Source organism: Pithys albifrons, chromosome 4, assembly GCF_047495875.1.
Source record: "Pithys albifrons albifrons isolate INPA30051 chromosome 4, PitAlb_v1, whole genome shotgun sequence".
Taxonomy (NCBI): Eukaryota; Metazoa; Chordata; class Aves; order Passeriformes; family Thamnophilidae; genus Pithys; species Pithys albifrons.
Window position 1 is genome coordinate 76,685,937 of NC_092461.1, and position 13,689 is coordinate 76,699,625.

The window sequence follows — 13,689 nt, forward strand, 5'->3', positions numbered from 1 at the left end:
TGTCGGGGCTGCTTCCGAGGCTGCCAAAGCTGTTAGGACTGCTGCTAAGGGGGATGGCTCACATGGTGAACTGTAGTACTTCTGTGTGACCGAGGAGAAAGACATGAAGAGAAGCCTGCGTAAGCTGTTGATGTGTGGTGGGACACTGCCGTTTGAGTTGAATCTTTGAAAACCCGTCGTGTGAGTGCTGATGTGCCCAAGAGCTGAGCCGATGAAGAACATCACACCCTGGACTGGCTGGGGGAGGGTTGTTCCTGGCTTGATGGGCCTATCATGCCTCAGACCACCTGTAGGTGGATGAGGCCAAGGGGTGGATTTGACTGTGAACACTATTCTAACCCCAGTGGGAAACTAGAGACTCCTGAGGAGAGGATGGTAACCCTAGTAAAAGACATGAATCATCAGATAAGATGACCTGAGTTGAACTGCTTTGTTCCTGTCTGAAATATCTACCCCATCCTAATGGACTCTTAGCCACATTATGGAGGGGTGGAAAACAGCCCTGGAACAATACAGAGTGTTTAAGCATGAGAACCTAAGATATGAGTGACATAATATGGTATGGAATAAGGGGTGGAGAATGTCATGGGTTCACCTAGGTGGGCCTAGATTTGGGCTCTGAAGTCTGGACTAGGCCGAAGCTGTCAGCTGACTTGAGCTGGGCTGAGCTAACAGCTGACCTCTTCTAGCCAGTAACTTTGTATTCCATACCACATTATGACATCATCTCCAGGGAAGCAGGAACCAGTGTGGGAGTGGTTAAGGCAGTCGCTTCTCAGCCCTCCTCTTGGGAGGACGCACAATGCTGTCCCAGGGGAGATGGAGAAGACCAGGCCCACCACTGGCTCACAGGGTACCTCAGGAAAGTAAAATGTGTTGTTCTGGGTCTCTCCTTTCTGCTTGGGTTTGTCTCCCTGGGGAATAAGCTTCTTCTTAAGTAATGTGTAGTTAGGACAGTAGAATTTGTGTGTTCGTTAAGAAGTTGAGGTGGGGAACTTGTTGTTGCAGACTTGTGTGAGTGTATATTTGTACTCTCTTCTAATTGTTATTGTCTCTTTCTTTCTGTGAAAAATATATGTAGGTTTAGTATAAATGCAGTTTGAAGTGGTTTTTTTTCTTTCCCCTCTCTTTTCCTCCCTTTCCCTGGTGTTAGGAGGGAGGCTTTTCTCTCTGTACTTGGGGGGGAATTGGCAGTTGCTTATCTCAAACCAAGACAGTATGACACCTTTCACTAGATCAGGTTGCTCAAAGTCTTGTCCAGTCTGGTTGAACACTCCAAAGGGATGGGACATCTACAATTTCTCTTAGCAACATGTGCTAGTGCCTCACCACCTGCACAATAATTCCTTCCCAGTATCTATTTTAAACCTGCTCTCTTTCAGTTTAAAACCATTCCCCCTCGTCCTGTCACTCCATGCCCTTGTAAAAGGTCTCTTTCCTGCTCTCTTGCTGATCCCCTTTAGGTACTGAAAGCTGCTCTAAAGTCTGCCTGAAGCCTTCTCTTCTTCAGGCTGAACAGCCCCAACTCTCTCAGTCTCTTCATAGGAGAAGTGTTTCAGCTCTCTGATCATCCAAGTGGCCTACTCTGGATCTGTTCCAACAAGTCCATCTCTTTCCTGTGCTGGGGACCCCAGAGCTGGATGCAGTACTCCAGGTGGGGTCTCACCAGATCAGGATAGAGGGGCAGAATCACCTCCGGCCCACACTGCTTTTGATGCAGCTCAGGATGCCCCTGGGCTGGGAGCTCATGTTGCCCAAGGGGAGCTTCTCTCCAACCAACTTGAAGCTGTTTGCAAAATGCAAACACAAGTGACTGCTGGATGGAGGGAGAAATACAATACACCTCATGATAAACACTGCTACTGGAAGCTTCTTTGACAGACACCTGAAGACATCTGGAGAAAAAGGACAACCCATTCACCACTTTAAAGGTCCCAGCAGCAAAGACAAACAGAATGCATATCATGTCACAGATGACCTCACAAGCTACCTGTTTCCTCAGAGAGTAAACTGACATGAAGAAACAAATAGGTAGATTTATGTATTGATTTTGTAGCTACATTTAAATTACTTATATTTTGCTTAGTGGCTTGGAACAGTAACTAACTATCATGCTACTGTTTCATTTTAAACAATGATTAACAAATAACTCTATGCAGCAGCAATGAAGTATTAAGGCTGAATCACAATGGGACATTACTCTATGGTTACTCAAATTGTATTTTGCAATGACATTGCACGCAAGTTTAAATTTTAATGCCAGTACAATCAGCTACTCCACACAACAGAACAAAATTACACACTTCATTTTAAAATGTAAATAAATAAATGAAGGAACCATATTATACCTTGACTCATATGCTGTAAGTTTGAGAGGGAACAGTTTGGAAGGGCTTTCCATAAGTATAACACTTCAATGGATGCCAAGACACAGAGCTCTTTGGTCGGCATTTGTTTCCTAAATCTATCTGCCTGCAAAGTGGGGAGAAAGAAGGAAGGGAGATCTGTCATTGTGCTTTTATGGGAACATAATATTCACAAACAATGTATCACAAACAGTTATTTTAACTATTTCATAAAGTCACACAGCAATGCTATGAAAGTAAGTTGATGTTAACAGCTTAAAGACTTTAAGGCTAAAAAGCAGAATCTTCCAACTAATTTAAGGGCTTACATATTGATCAAACTTAAAACTTCTCGTATGCAGAGCCTGACTGGTTTTACTGTATTTCACATACCCAAGCACACACTGACTGGATGCTGAAACAGTAACATCTGCAAGATGGGTGCTATTTCCTGGACAACTCCTAGCTTTCAAAAGAAGTAAGGCTTTCACCAAGAAGACAAGATAAAAAGTAGTCAGAAAGGCAAAGCTGGAAGGAAATTTACCAAAGCAACTACAGTATCATGTATTTTTATCTTTAATAATGACTTTAGTTGTGAATAGCTAATTCACATTTCCTTTGCTAGGTCCTCCAAATACTTTTGATACTATTTTTATCACTCTTTTCCTTCCCACTAATTCTACAGAAGCAACACAACAGAAAACAGATACACCCTTCAAAAAAAATAGTGTTAAAGAATTGAACTAACCATAATTACTACACCAAAACAAGTCAGACTATGCTAAAACTAACCTTTTTCACTGAAAATTGTTCAATCTGATTGTTTTTTCTTTTGAAAAGCTTCTGAACTTCTTTGAACACATTCTGAGCACCATTGATATCACCAGTGGCTCCTTGACACACTGTATGAATACAGAACTATGTTAACACTACCAGTATATGAAACAGGAAAAATTAATACTAGAACTAGATATCATACAGTCACAGAAAAAGAACAAACACACTCACTTGCAGAAAGTATCTAGACCAAGGATTTGACAAATATCATAATCTCAACTCCCCCAGGCACCCTCTGTGATCATTAAAAACCCAGTACCACTTTTCTATAACCATTAGAGGAAGTAATACCACCAAGCCTCTAAAGATTAATTTTTTTAGATCTTTGCAATAGACTGTTACATGTCACTACACTGACAATCATGGGAATCTTACATGGAGAGAGGGAGGGTGTACACACAGGCATGTACACCTGTGAGCACACAGGTCTCTTCAGATAAACAAACGAAATGATCCAAGTCCCACGTAAGGGTGCACAAGCAGCAGGCAGTGTGGAAGGCACGATGCACACCAGCAAGTTTCCCACAACAAAACAGTGCCAAAACCTTATCCCCTCCCTGATTTATCATCCACCCAACACAATGAATATACTCACCTGCTGTTAAATAAGCATAGTAGCACTGGGACCACCTGGATTCATTTTTAAGCCTTTCGAAGGATTCAAACGCATCTTTGAAGTTCATCTCAATCATGCTGCACCAACCTAAAAGCAAAAATAGATTTAATTTCAGGGAAAGTACAGCCATTTATATTTGATGTCAACATTATTGAATCATATAGTCTATTAATTATGAGAGCTGGAGCTAGTTTAACAATTACAACAGTAACTGGAAAATTAAAAAGAATGCAAATGAATGACATATATTTAAAGCCTGGTTTATATTTACTGGGAAATTCTGAATTATAAGATTCCATATGAAACAATGAATCCACTTCAGAGCAACAACAAATCTATGCAGACACTAAAACCTCAAGTTTAGATACAATATTTTGTAAGATAGTGAAACTCACGAAGTTACTACTGGTTCCTTTATTATTTCCCATTGTGACAAGATACCATTTAAAGCTTGAAGCAAAGTCTTCTCCACTCTAAAGAGCTGTATGCAAATTAATAACATAAAGCATATACTTCTGCTGGTAGAAGGCAATGAACATGAAATACAGATCCTGCAAACCAAGAAGCTTCACTAGACTGATTAGGTTTTGGCACAGAAATGGTGATTCCATGGAAAAATCAAATTAATTTACTTCTACTTTTAAATAATATTCAGTAGGTGAATAGTTTGCCCTTGACACCACAGTCTACTCTCTGATTTTGCATCACCTTTTATCTGCAGAAACTTCATTATGAAAAATGATTGAATTCTACTTGCCCTGACAAGAAAACAGGATTATTACTGTAATCCATCATAAAGGCCAGTATTCTAAAATCCTCAGTATTCTAAAATTCTAAAACCCAACTTACCTATTTCATATAAGCAGACATGCTGAATCTCCCTTTGTTCTGTTGCAAGTTCCAAAGCAGTATGAAATGAGGTCAAGGCACTATTAATTTGACACTAATCAAAAGGAAAGAAGAAAAAAAAAACAATTCAGACTGAAGTTTAAAATTTGTTGGATAACATGACGTTGAGAAGAAAACATTCAGATTTCTGTTAATAGGTATTTAAAAAAAACTATGGTAGAAGAGTTTAATAGTGTAGTAACAGCCAATTTAGATCACCTCTCAACCTTAAAAATCAGTGACTGTATCCCTTCTATTTGCTATTGAGTGCAAAATTCATTGGTTTTGAGCAGTAAGCTTTAGAGTAATCTCATTTCTACCTTTAACATCATTTCTACCTTTAAGGTCATTCTACCTTTAGAAGTCACATTGTTACCATCTGCCAATTGAAGTTTAGATTTCTGCACAGTAAGGGTACCTCTACTGTTCAATTTTATTTATTTTGAACTTTTCACCTTTACCCATATCCCTCAGTGATCACTTTAAGCAACAGTTGAGAATTTATAAATGGTGCATGACACGTAAGAAGATAAAAAGATACATGAGACAAAAAAAGAATATTTTGATAAAATCATTAGTTAGGAACAGCTTAGCAAAAAGAGGCTGGGATCCTCCTAAGAACTAGAGCTATACTTCTTTTGACTACTTTGATTTCTAGTTTTCCCAGGCTAGGATGGAACTTGTCCATACCAATCACTGTGGGGAGAGAACAAAACCAGTGTTTAAATAGTTTTATACATACACACCATATATTCCATTATGGCCTGTACCTGCTTTAATAGAGTTCCTGTATTTATTCTCACATAATTCATACAACAGAAGAATTTTTAAGCCACTCTCTGCTGACTAAGCCTGCAAGTGAAAGCAACCCTAGAAAATGCAAACCCATCATCTATCTACACAAGCATAACTTAATTCAAAAATCCCTACAAAAATCTGCAGCATTGTATTGCAATGCAGAGCTCTGGAGTTATTTTTTACATTTTCTCCTTTGTCTCAGAGAAAACTGCTTTAGTTGCTAAGGAATGATTTAACTGAATCATAAATATTGCATCAAGAGAGCACAACATCCAGCAAGGGGATCCATGGCTGTACCAACATAAACACTGTACACTTAGAAAATACAATGGTGATGAAACTAAGATGCTTGCAGGCAAGGCAGAAGCATATACTACACAGAAAGACAGGTGAGTTATATTTACCCTTAAAATTATCAGGGAGCCTGAGCCATGTAACATCTTGTTTACTTTTGTAGCAGCACATTCTCTCCACTATGCATTATCCCAATACAGCTTTCCAGAAAATAACTGTTATGAGCCCAGTCTTACAGAAATAAAACCATAAAATAATGTTGGTTTAGTTATCTTTGTTCTAGGAAGTTCAAAGTTCAGTAAATCTATGTTTTGAATCCTTCTCAGGAAAATAAAAGAATAAAATCTAAGTATTTAGTCCTCTTTGAAGATACTTTGCCTTTTAAAACCCTAAACATTTCAAAACAGAAATAACTTATTTGTAGGACATGTTATTCCACATAATGTCTACTGGCAATTAAACCATTGTTTGCAATGCCATCCACCAGCATGGGGTAGCACATGAAATACTGACCACTCAGCAATACACAAGTCCAGCTGGTTGAATATTCAATCTTCTATAATCCATTCCTCTGTCTAGATGTCACAAGTGTCTTGACACCTCCCTAACTTTTCCTGCAGCACCAATCTCAGTTAAGTATGTTTCAGAGACATTTCTCCATAAATACAATTTCAATCATCTCCAGGGATCGTGCCAGTATGTACTTCTACTCTTTGTGTTAGTTCTTTAATTACTATCTGTTTACTGTTTCAAAGAATAAACAGAAAGAATTGTAAAGAATTATAATGTTCCAAGAGTCTGCAATTATAACATCCTAGCTGCACCTGAAATTGATGTTCTTGAGATTTATAAATATATATACATACACTTGTAATTCCTCCAACAGTGTGCCCAGGTGGCCAAAAAGGCCAATGGGATCCTGTCCTGTATCAAAAACAGCATGGCCAGCAGGACCAGGGAAGGGATCCTTCCCCTGTACTCTGCATTGGTGAGGCCACACCTTGAGTACTGTGTTCAGTTCTGGGCCCCTCAGTTCAGAAAGGATATTGAGGGGCTGGAGCAAGTCCAGAGAAGAGCAACAAGGCTGGTGAAGGGACTGGAGCATAAGTTCTATGGGGAGAGGCTGAGGGAGCTGGGGTTGTTTAGCCTGGAGAAGAAGCTCAGAGGTGACCTCATCACTGCCTAGAACTACCTGAGAAGTTCTAGCCAGGTGGGGGTTGGTCTCTTCTCCCAGGCACTCAGCAATAGGACAAGGGGGCATGGGCTTAAGCTCTGCCAGGGGAAATTTAAGTTGGAGATCGGAAAAAAATTCTTTCCAGAGAGAGTAATCAGGCATTGGAATGGCCTGCACAGAGAGGTGGTAGATTCACCATCCCTGGAGGTTTCTAAACTGAGACTGGACGTGGCACTGAGTGCCACGATCTAGTAAATGGACTGGGGTTGGACCAAGGGTTGGACTTGATGATCTTGGAGGTCTTTTCCAACTCAATCAATTCTATGATTTTATGATTCATACCTCCCTTGGACATAGCAAAAAGACAAAAAAACATTAATACATAAACTGTGTAATATGCAGAACTACATTACCATGAAGAGGATTATTAAAGCTAGTGTGAGAACCCTAACCTTACATTTCTTAATTTCAGACTAAAACTAAAAGCACCCTGACCCACCACCTACGCACATACAGAGCTTACCAAACCCAAGCAGCTTCTCAAGTCCACACACATTTCCCCAAAGAGCTGTTCTGAAATCTCAGGACACTTCCTTCTCCCAGAATGTCTCTTATTCTCAATCAGCACTCTGAATTTGTAAAGCTTTAAAGAAGTCACATTCTTAATTAAGTGGAAACCAGAAAACAGTATCTAAAAGGCAACAATTTACACTGGAAAGCACTACATGGATATTTCAAAGTCTGTATTTTCTATTCCTAAGCACACAGAAATCCATTTTGCCTTTAGACATGCCAAAAAATCAAAACAGAATAAAAATAGGATACTGTATTTTGAAACCTAGAACAAGTGACTAGAAAAGCCAATACAATTCTTGAAAATAAACCTTGACATCATGCAAACTCTGCAAATTGCTTTACTTCAGACATCTATGTGACTTTCTTCCAGAAAGTTCATTTAAGACTTTTTAATGCTTATTATTACTCTTGCCCTCAGTCTACTTTTCCATATTGCACCCTCTCACCCCTAAATAAGAATGATACCACTGATACCAAAATGTCTGTAAAAGGTAACTAAAAAAGCAAAAGTACTTGTCAGCATTACACTTAAGCACATGATTTCAGTGCACATTTTCAGAAGCCTGAACATCAAACACACTTTAGTACACCTGAATGTACCAATGGCGCTTTGCCCATCAGATGGAGTATTTGGTACTTTCCCATTCAGACTCTTTACATGCACATCTACCAACTCAACTCTAAAAATCAAGCCTCAGAATACATGTTTTTTATCCCAGTCTCAGAGGTTTCTTGTTATTTATACGTACACACTCAGAGTCTGTTGCTAATGAAAAAGAAACAATCTTGTCCACTTAACAATTTGTCAAACACTGTCTTTATACCCTTACTACTTTCTACACGAGCTATCAATTTATTAATTATTGCTGATTGGGATGATTGCATTATTTAAGAAAAGCATACAGAGATTTCAAATAGTGTTGCTGGATAGGAAAAAAAGGAGAAAAATGAAAGAGAAAGCAAAATTGCAAGCTGAAAAGCATAAGTAAGATTCTGAACACCACTTCTCACTCTGCCCTCTCCCAGCTTCAGCTCAGGGTACACTTTTAAGTGCATACAGGTTAAAGCACAAACTTCCCAGCTTTGGTAAGCCACTTGAAATAATATTCCCATGCCCAGTGGAAAGAATTTAAACTTCCCAGGGCATTAAATAAAGCCACATAAGCACTTCTCAGGTTTTGCAGGAGCTCTCCTCTCCTGTCTTGGAAACAAGAATTACAATTCATCATATCAGCCTGTAATTTATGAGTATCTGTGCGCATCTGGTTCACAATCACAACACCATTTAGGCTGAAAAAGACCTCCAAGATCAAGTCCAACCTTTGATTGATCACCACCTTGTCATCTAAACCAGAGCACTAAGTTTCTTGAACACCTACAGGAATGGTGACTCCACCATTTCCCCGGGGGGTTTGTCCCAATGCTTTACAACCCCTTCTGTGAACAAATTCCTACTGATGTCCAACCTGAACCTTCCTGGGCACAGCTTGAGGCTATGTCCTCCCATCCTGTCACTAGTTGTCTGGGAGAAGAGGCAAGCACCCAGCAGGCCACAATCTCCTTTCAGGTAGTTGTAAAGTGATAAGGTCACCCCCGAGCCTACTCTTCTCCAGGCTAAACAACCACAACTCCCTAAGCCACTCACTCCTCATAGGATTTCACCAGCTCAGTTGCCCTACACTGAACACTGTCCAGCACCTCAGTGTCTTCCTTGTAGTGAGGGTCCCAAAACTGGACAGAGGACTCGAGGTGCAGCCTCACCAGTGCCTAGTACAGAGACAATCACTTCCCTGCTCCTGCAGGACACACTAATATGAAATGGATGCAGTAAGACCAGTGCCCAAATTCCAGGCATGTGTAACCACCAGAGTACTGTGCAGAAATCCAGCGCAGCTCCCCATGCCATGGCCACCAGTCACAACCAGACTTCACTACTATGTCAACAGCATTTCAGCAAATTAAGCATGTAAATTCCTAACAAAATTTAGAGTCCATTTAACCAAAATGTTTAGACACAGCAAAAGCTTCCTGATAGAGCATCATTTGGAACAAAGCAGTGATGGGGGAGGGAAAAGCTCTCATCCAAACATACACATGAATAGCAAACAGATATTTTAGTTCCTATTAGCAACCAATAAGCTTTCTGCTAAGGGTCATGGCTACACAGCCTAATGGACAGCACTCTGCCTGCCTAAGGTAACTAACTCCATTAGTGTGGCCATGCTGTCTCTGGCTTAAACGGTTGCTCTTGGAGCTACACTTCAGTACCTACATACTGCACCATTTAATGCACTAATACTGTAAGATTACACTTAAAGAACTCTCCTTGGAGACTTATCAGTACTCCAGAAAGGAACTGACTTCACAAAACTGACACTCATCCCAAACATACCTTATTTCTTTACACACAGAAACATATATTCAGTTTATTAACAACTTGGGTTTACACTTTTGTCCTACCTTGCTCCCAAAGTCAGAAGAATCAGTTGAATTTTATTCCTCATTACACTAAAATACCAAGTAATTCCCTGGCAATCAAAGTACTTATATTTTTAACTGCGCTTGCATTCATTGTGTAGCTATTGCCAACAAATTTGATTTTTACCATAAGAATGGAACATGCATACAATTGAACAAAAACACTGAGATATCTTCTACTCAAGACAACAGCAACATTACCCCAAGACTGAGTTTGCCTGGGACAATGTAATTCCCAAAATGCACTACGGCCTTCAAAACGACAGCAAAAAAAGAAATGTAAATCCCATGCAAGAATATGCCTGAAAAATCTGATAATACACTGAAGCCTTCTCCTCTGTACTGTTGCTACCTCTCTCAGAGTATTTAGCTGTACTTGAAAGACTTAATTGCAAACCCTGGCACAGAATGACCATCAATATTAACACCTTGATTAGGTCTTGTAATTATGATGCTCAGATGAAGGGTTTAAACATTCTGGGTTTGTGCTTTTGTGTTAGGTGTTCTGGTTAATGTAATTGCTCTGAAAATACTCTGGTCTGATAAAAGCAGCAGTAGGAGTTGAGTGGTTTAAAGTACTCATATTATCAGATTCTTAGAGAATAATTCAGCCAAAAGCCACGAGTGTTTGAATAACACTTTGCAATGGCATCCACAAACATATTTTCTGTGAATACATTTCTGCTTGGGTCAGAGCTCACCCTTATAAACAGAAAATACCCTGGTTTGACCTTGCAAAAACAGTTATTTAAGGAAAACTGCTGCAGAGAATTAGCTCTATATGAACAATGCTTAAAACAAAACAGGGAAGATAAATGTCAAATATTCAGCAGATAATACTCAACATTTTAGCTTGACAAGTAAAACTGAAACAGCTCAAGAAACTCCTGAGTGACCAAAAGCACAGAGCCACAAATGTATCAAGAAGCTGAAAAAGAATTTCAAAATGTTGTTAATTCAGATAGATGTAGTGGAAGAGCAGGTTTCACATCTGAACATGAAACTAGGAGGGATTTCATCCATTCTTCTTACTGATCTTTCCATGTATCTGTATCCTTAGTCACAATTTGCTGAAGCTTGCACAGTTCATTCACATCAGAAAAACATAAAACAACAAAGGAGAAGAAGTCTAAAAGATGAAAAACATGCGATACCTCTAATCGCTGTATCCTTCCCTTGAAGAACATGAACAGAGAAGAATTTGGATAAGCAGACTCTTTTTTTGCAAGAATTTCTTTTGCCTCTTTCAATCCTGCCTTGTTATCACTACCGTCAAGGGCAAAAAAGGGACGAACAACTGTGTGGTACCACAAGAGAGCTAATCTAAAAGAAATGTAAGAGTAAAAAGGATTACAGCTTGTAAACAGCAATTTAAGGATTACATTCTTTACAGACAATTTTTTAAATTATTCTGAAAGATAAAGATAGATATGAGTCTTCTATTGTATAATCTGGCTTTAAAAGAAACACAATGTTACTGCCATACATCAACATACTCCTGAACTGCATCTGAACATACAATTCAATGCATGTTACCCAAAGGCAAAGTAACAATCAAGCTCAGAACATCAAAGCAGTTAAACCTCTAGAACTCTGTTAATTTTTAAAAAAGAAATTTCACAAAAAACTTTGAAAAGTAATTGTTCATTTGTGGGGGAAATCCCTCAAAGAAAAAAATCAACAAAAAATCTAAACACACATCAGCAGACACATATGAAATCAATATCAAAAGAAATACATCCAGTTTTCAGAAGAGCAGACATCTACATGACCTACACCACTCCTGGAAACAAGGGCAGAGCACAAAGATTCCCAAAACTATCTGAAGGAGGAAACATTCCCAAAGAATATAATTTTTCTTCCCCAGAAAGAAGAACAAACCAAAAGGAACATTTAAACTTCAGCTTTCTTAAACAAACAGAAATTCAGTTCTTTTTCTGAAGCAGCAGAGACATTAGCTCTGCTTGCCAATGTTTCAAAAGTGACATCTGATGGTACCTGCAGTAGGTCCAGTAATAAAAGCATGAATTTGTAGATAATGGAATAATAATTTATGAGGGCAGTTTGAATTAGGTCTGGCTAACCCTTTACCTCTTAAAAAGACCTGAAGTCTTGGAAGTCTTCTAAAAAGAGTACACAAAAAATACTCATTTAGAAATACTATAAGGAATACCTCATTTTACTGAGATCCTAAAATAAAAAAAAATAAAAATTTAAAAATATCTTGGGCTAATAGTACAGAAAAAGAGCTAAATGAGAGCAATGACTCAGACAAAATAGTATGCTCTCCATCAAAGAGAATATAACTCAGGTAAACTTACACAGCCTTCAGGAGGGGGAACTTGTATTTACTCTGCTGGTATTTAAGTTACCAGACATGAGAACTGCAGGTACTGAAGAATACAGCAAAATATTGACACAAACCCCAAATATACGCACATAATTAACAGCAGAGAGATCTCACTCATTAGTAAGTGATGAATTTACTAAACCATGGCATGTTAAACAACAAACTACAAGTTTATTTTACCTGCTGTTGTTTCCTTTAAAGCAACATGACTTTTTGGTTTTGACTTTTCTCCAGTTACTTACTTTTACTACTAAGTTATCTACCAAAGCATTTCAATATAGCTACTCACGTAGCTAAAGGGGCCTTCATGTCCTTACTTTCACTTGCATACATCAGTGAGGAAAGCCCCTGTAGGCGGTCTCCAGGAAAACCCAGCAGGTTGATGATTTTGAGCAGGTTTGGGGGCACCATGGATATGCAAAGATGAAAAAGTCCATATCCAAAGCTAACAGCACCTTTCAGTCTGTTTAGCGAATCCTCCGTTACACCCTCTGCAGCAATATGATTATCATTTGCAGCATCAGAAGTCAAGGATTCCTGAGTTGTTTTCTTCTGATATATTTCCTGAAGTGTATTAATGTCCGTATAGCACTTATTGTAAATTTTCCAGGCTTTTCGGAGTATCCACCCACCTTTTATGTAAGCTAAAAATCAAGGAAAACAAAAATACTTCAAGGACATATTTCAGAAGCCATTTTAAGTAGTAAATACTATTTCTCAAAGCCCAGGATGCTCTCTCCATTCACATTAACTTACTGTATAAAGGACTTTGTGATAGCTACTGTTCTCTCAAAGAGGTCTTGCAGACTGGACACTACAAACTTACGTGTTTACAACCACAGACTTTGTAAGAGCATGCAACACAAAGGCACTTCCAGTCAGCTGTGTAGCAGTACAACTGTCAGAAAGAGAGAACCAAAGAACTTCACACTGGATTTCGCCCCACTGAAACAGCTGCCTGGCAAACAGAAAAAGCATAACTCAAAAGAGATTACACCTCTTCTCTTAAACCAAAATTATATTCAAAGAGAATTGACGGTAAAATACCAAGAAAAGTCTTTCCTTTGGGCTAGATTTCCCTGCCCCTCCCATAAACATAATGCCTTTACAATTAAAAAAAATAGAAAAAACAATGAAAGCATGCAGAATTGTTATGGTTTTAAAGTATTTCTCAGTTGCCTAACTTCCTCAATTTCAAATGCAATACAGGTACTTGAATTTCCCTAAAAACTCTGGTCTTGAGCATTCTCAGTTGAGAATGACAGAATTCTTGGTCTCACTATAATCTTTATAGAAGGGTAAAAAAAGGTTTGACAGCAAAAGAGAAAGATGT

At 38.8% G+C, this 13,689-nt stretch overlaps 1 protein-coding gene across 1 annotated transcript in view; it reads right to left on the reverse strand.

Annotated features, from left to right (window-relative positions):
* Window positions 1–13,689, reverse strand: part of TTC39C (tetratricopeptide repeat domain 39C) — a 38,038-nt gene that overhangs the window by 9,196 nt on the left and 15,153 nt on the right. The window contains exons 5-10 of the mRNA XM_071554659.1: window positions 12,646–13,000; window positions 11,161–11,329; window positions 4,648–4,741; window positions 3,778–3,885; window positions 3,138–3,247; window positions 2,349–2,472 (exon numbers count right to left, since the gene is read on the reverse strand). Of these exons, the coding sequence (XP_071410760.1) occupies window positions 2,349–2,472; window positions 3,138–3,247; window positions 3,778–3,885; window positions 4,648–4,741; window positions 11,161–11,329; window positions 12,646–13,000 (960 nt within the window). The remainder of the gene's footprint in view (window positions 1–2,348; window positions 2,473–3,137; window positions 3,248–3,777; window positions 3,886–4,647; window positions 4,742–11,160; window positions 11,330–12,645; window positions 13,001–13,689) is intronic.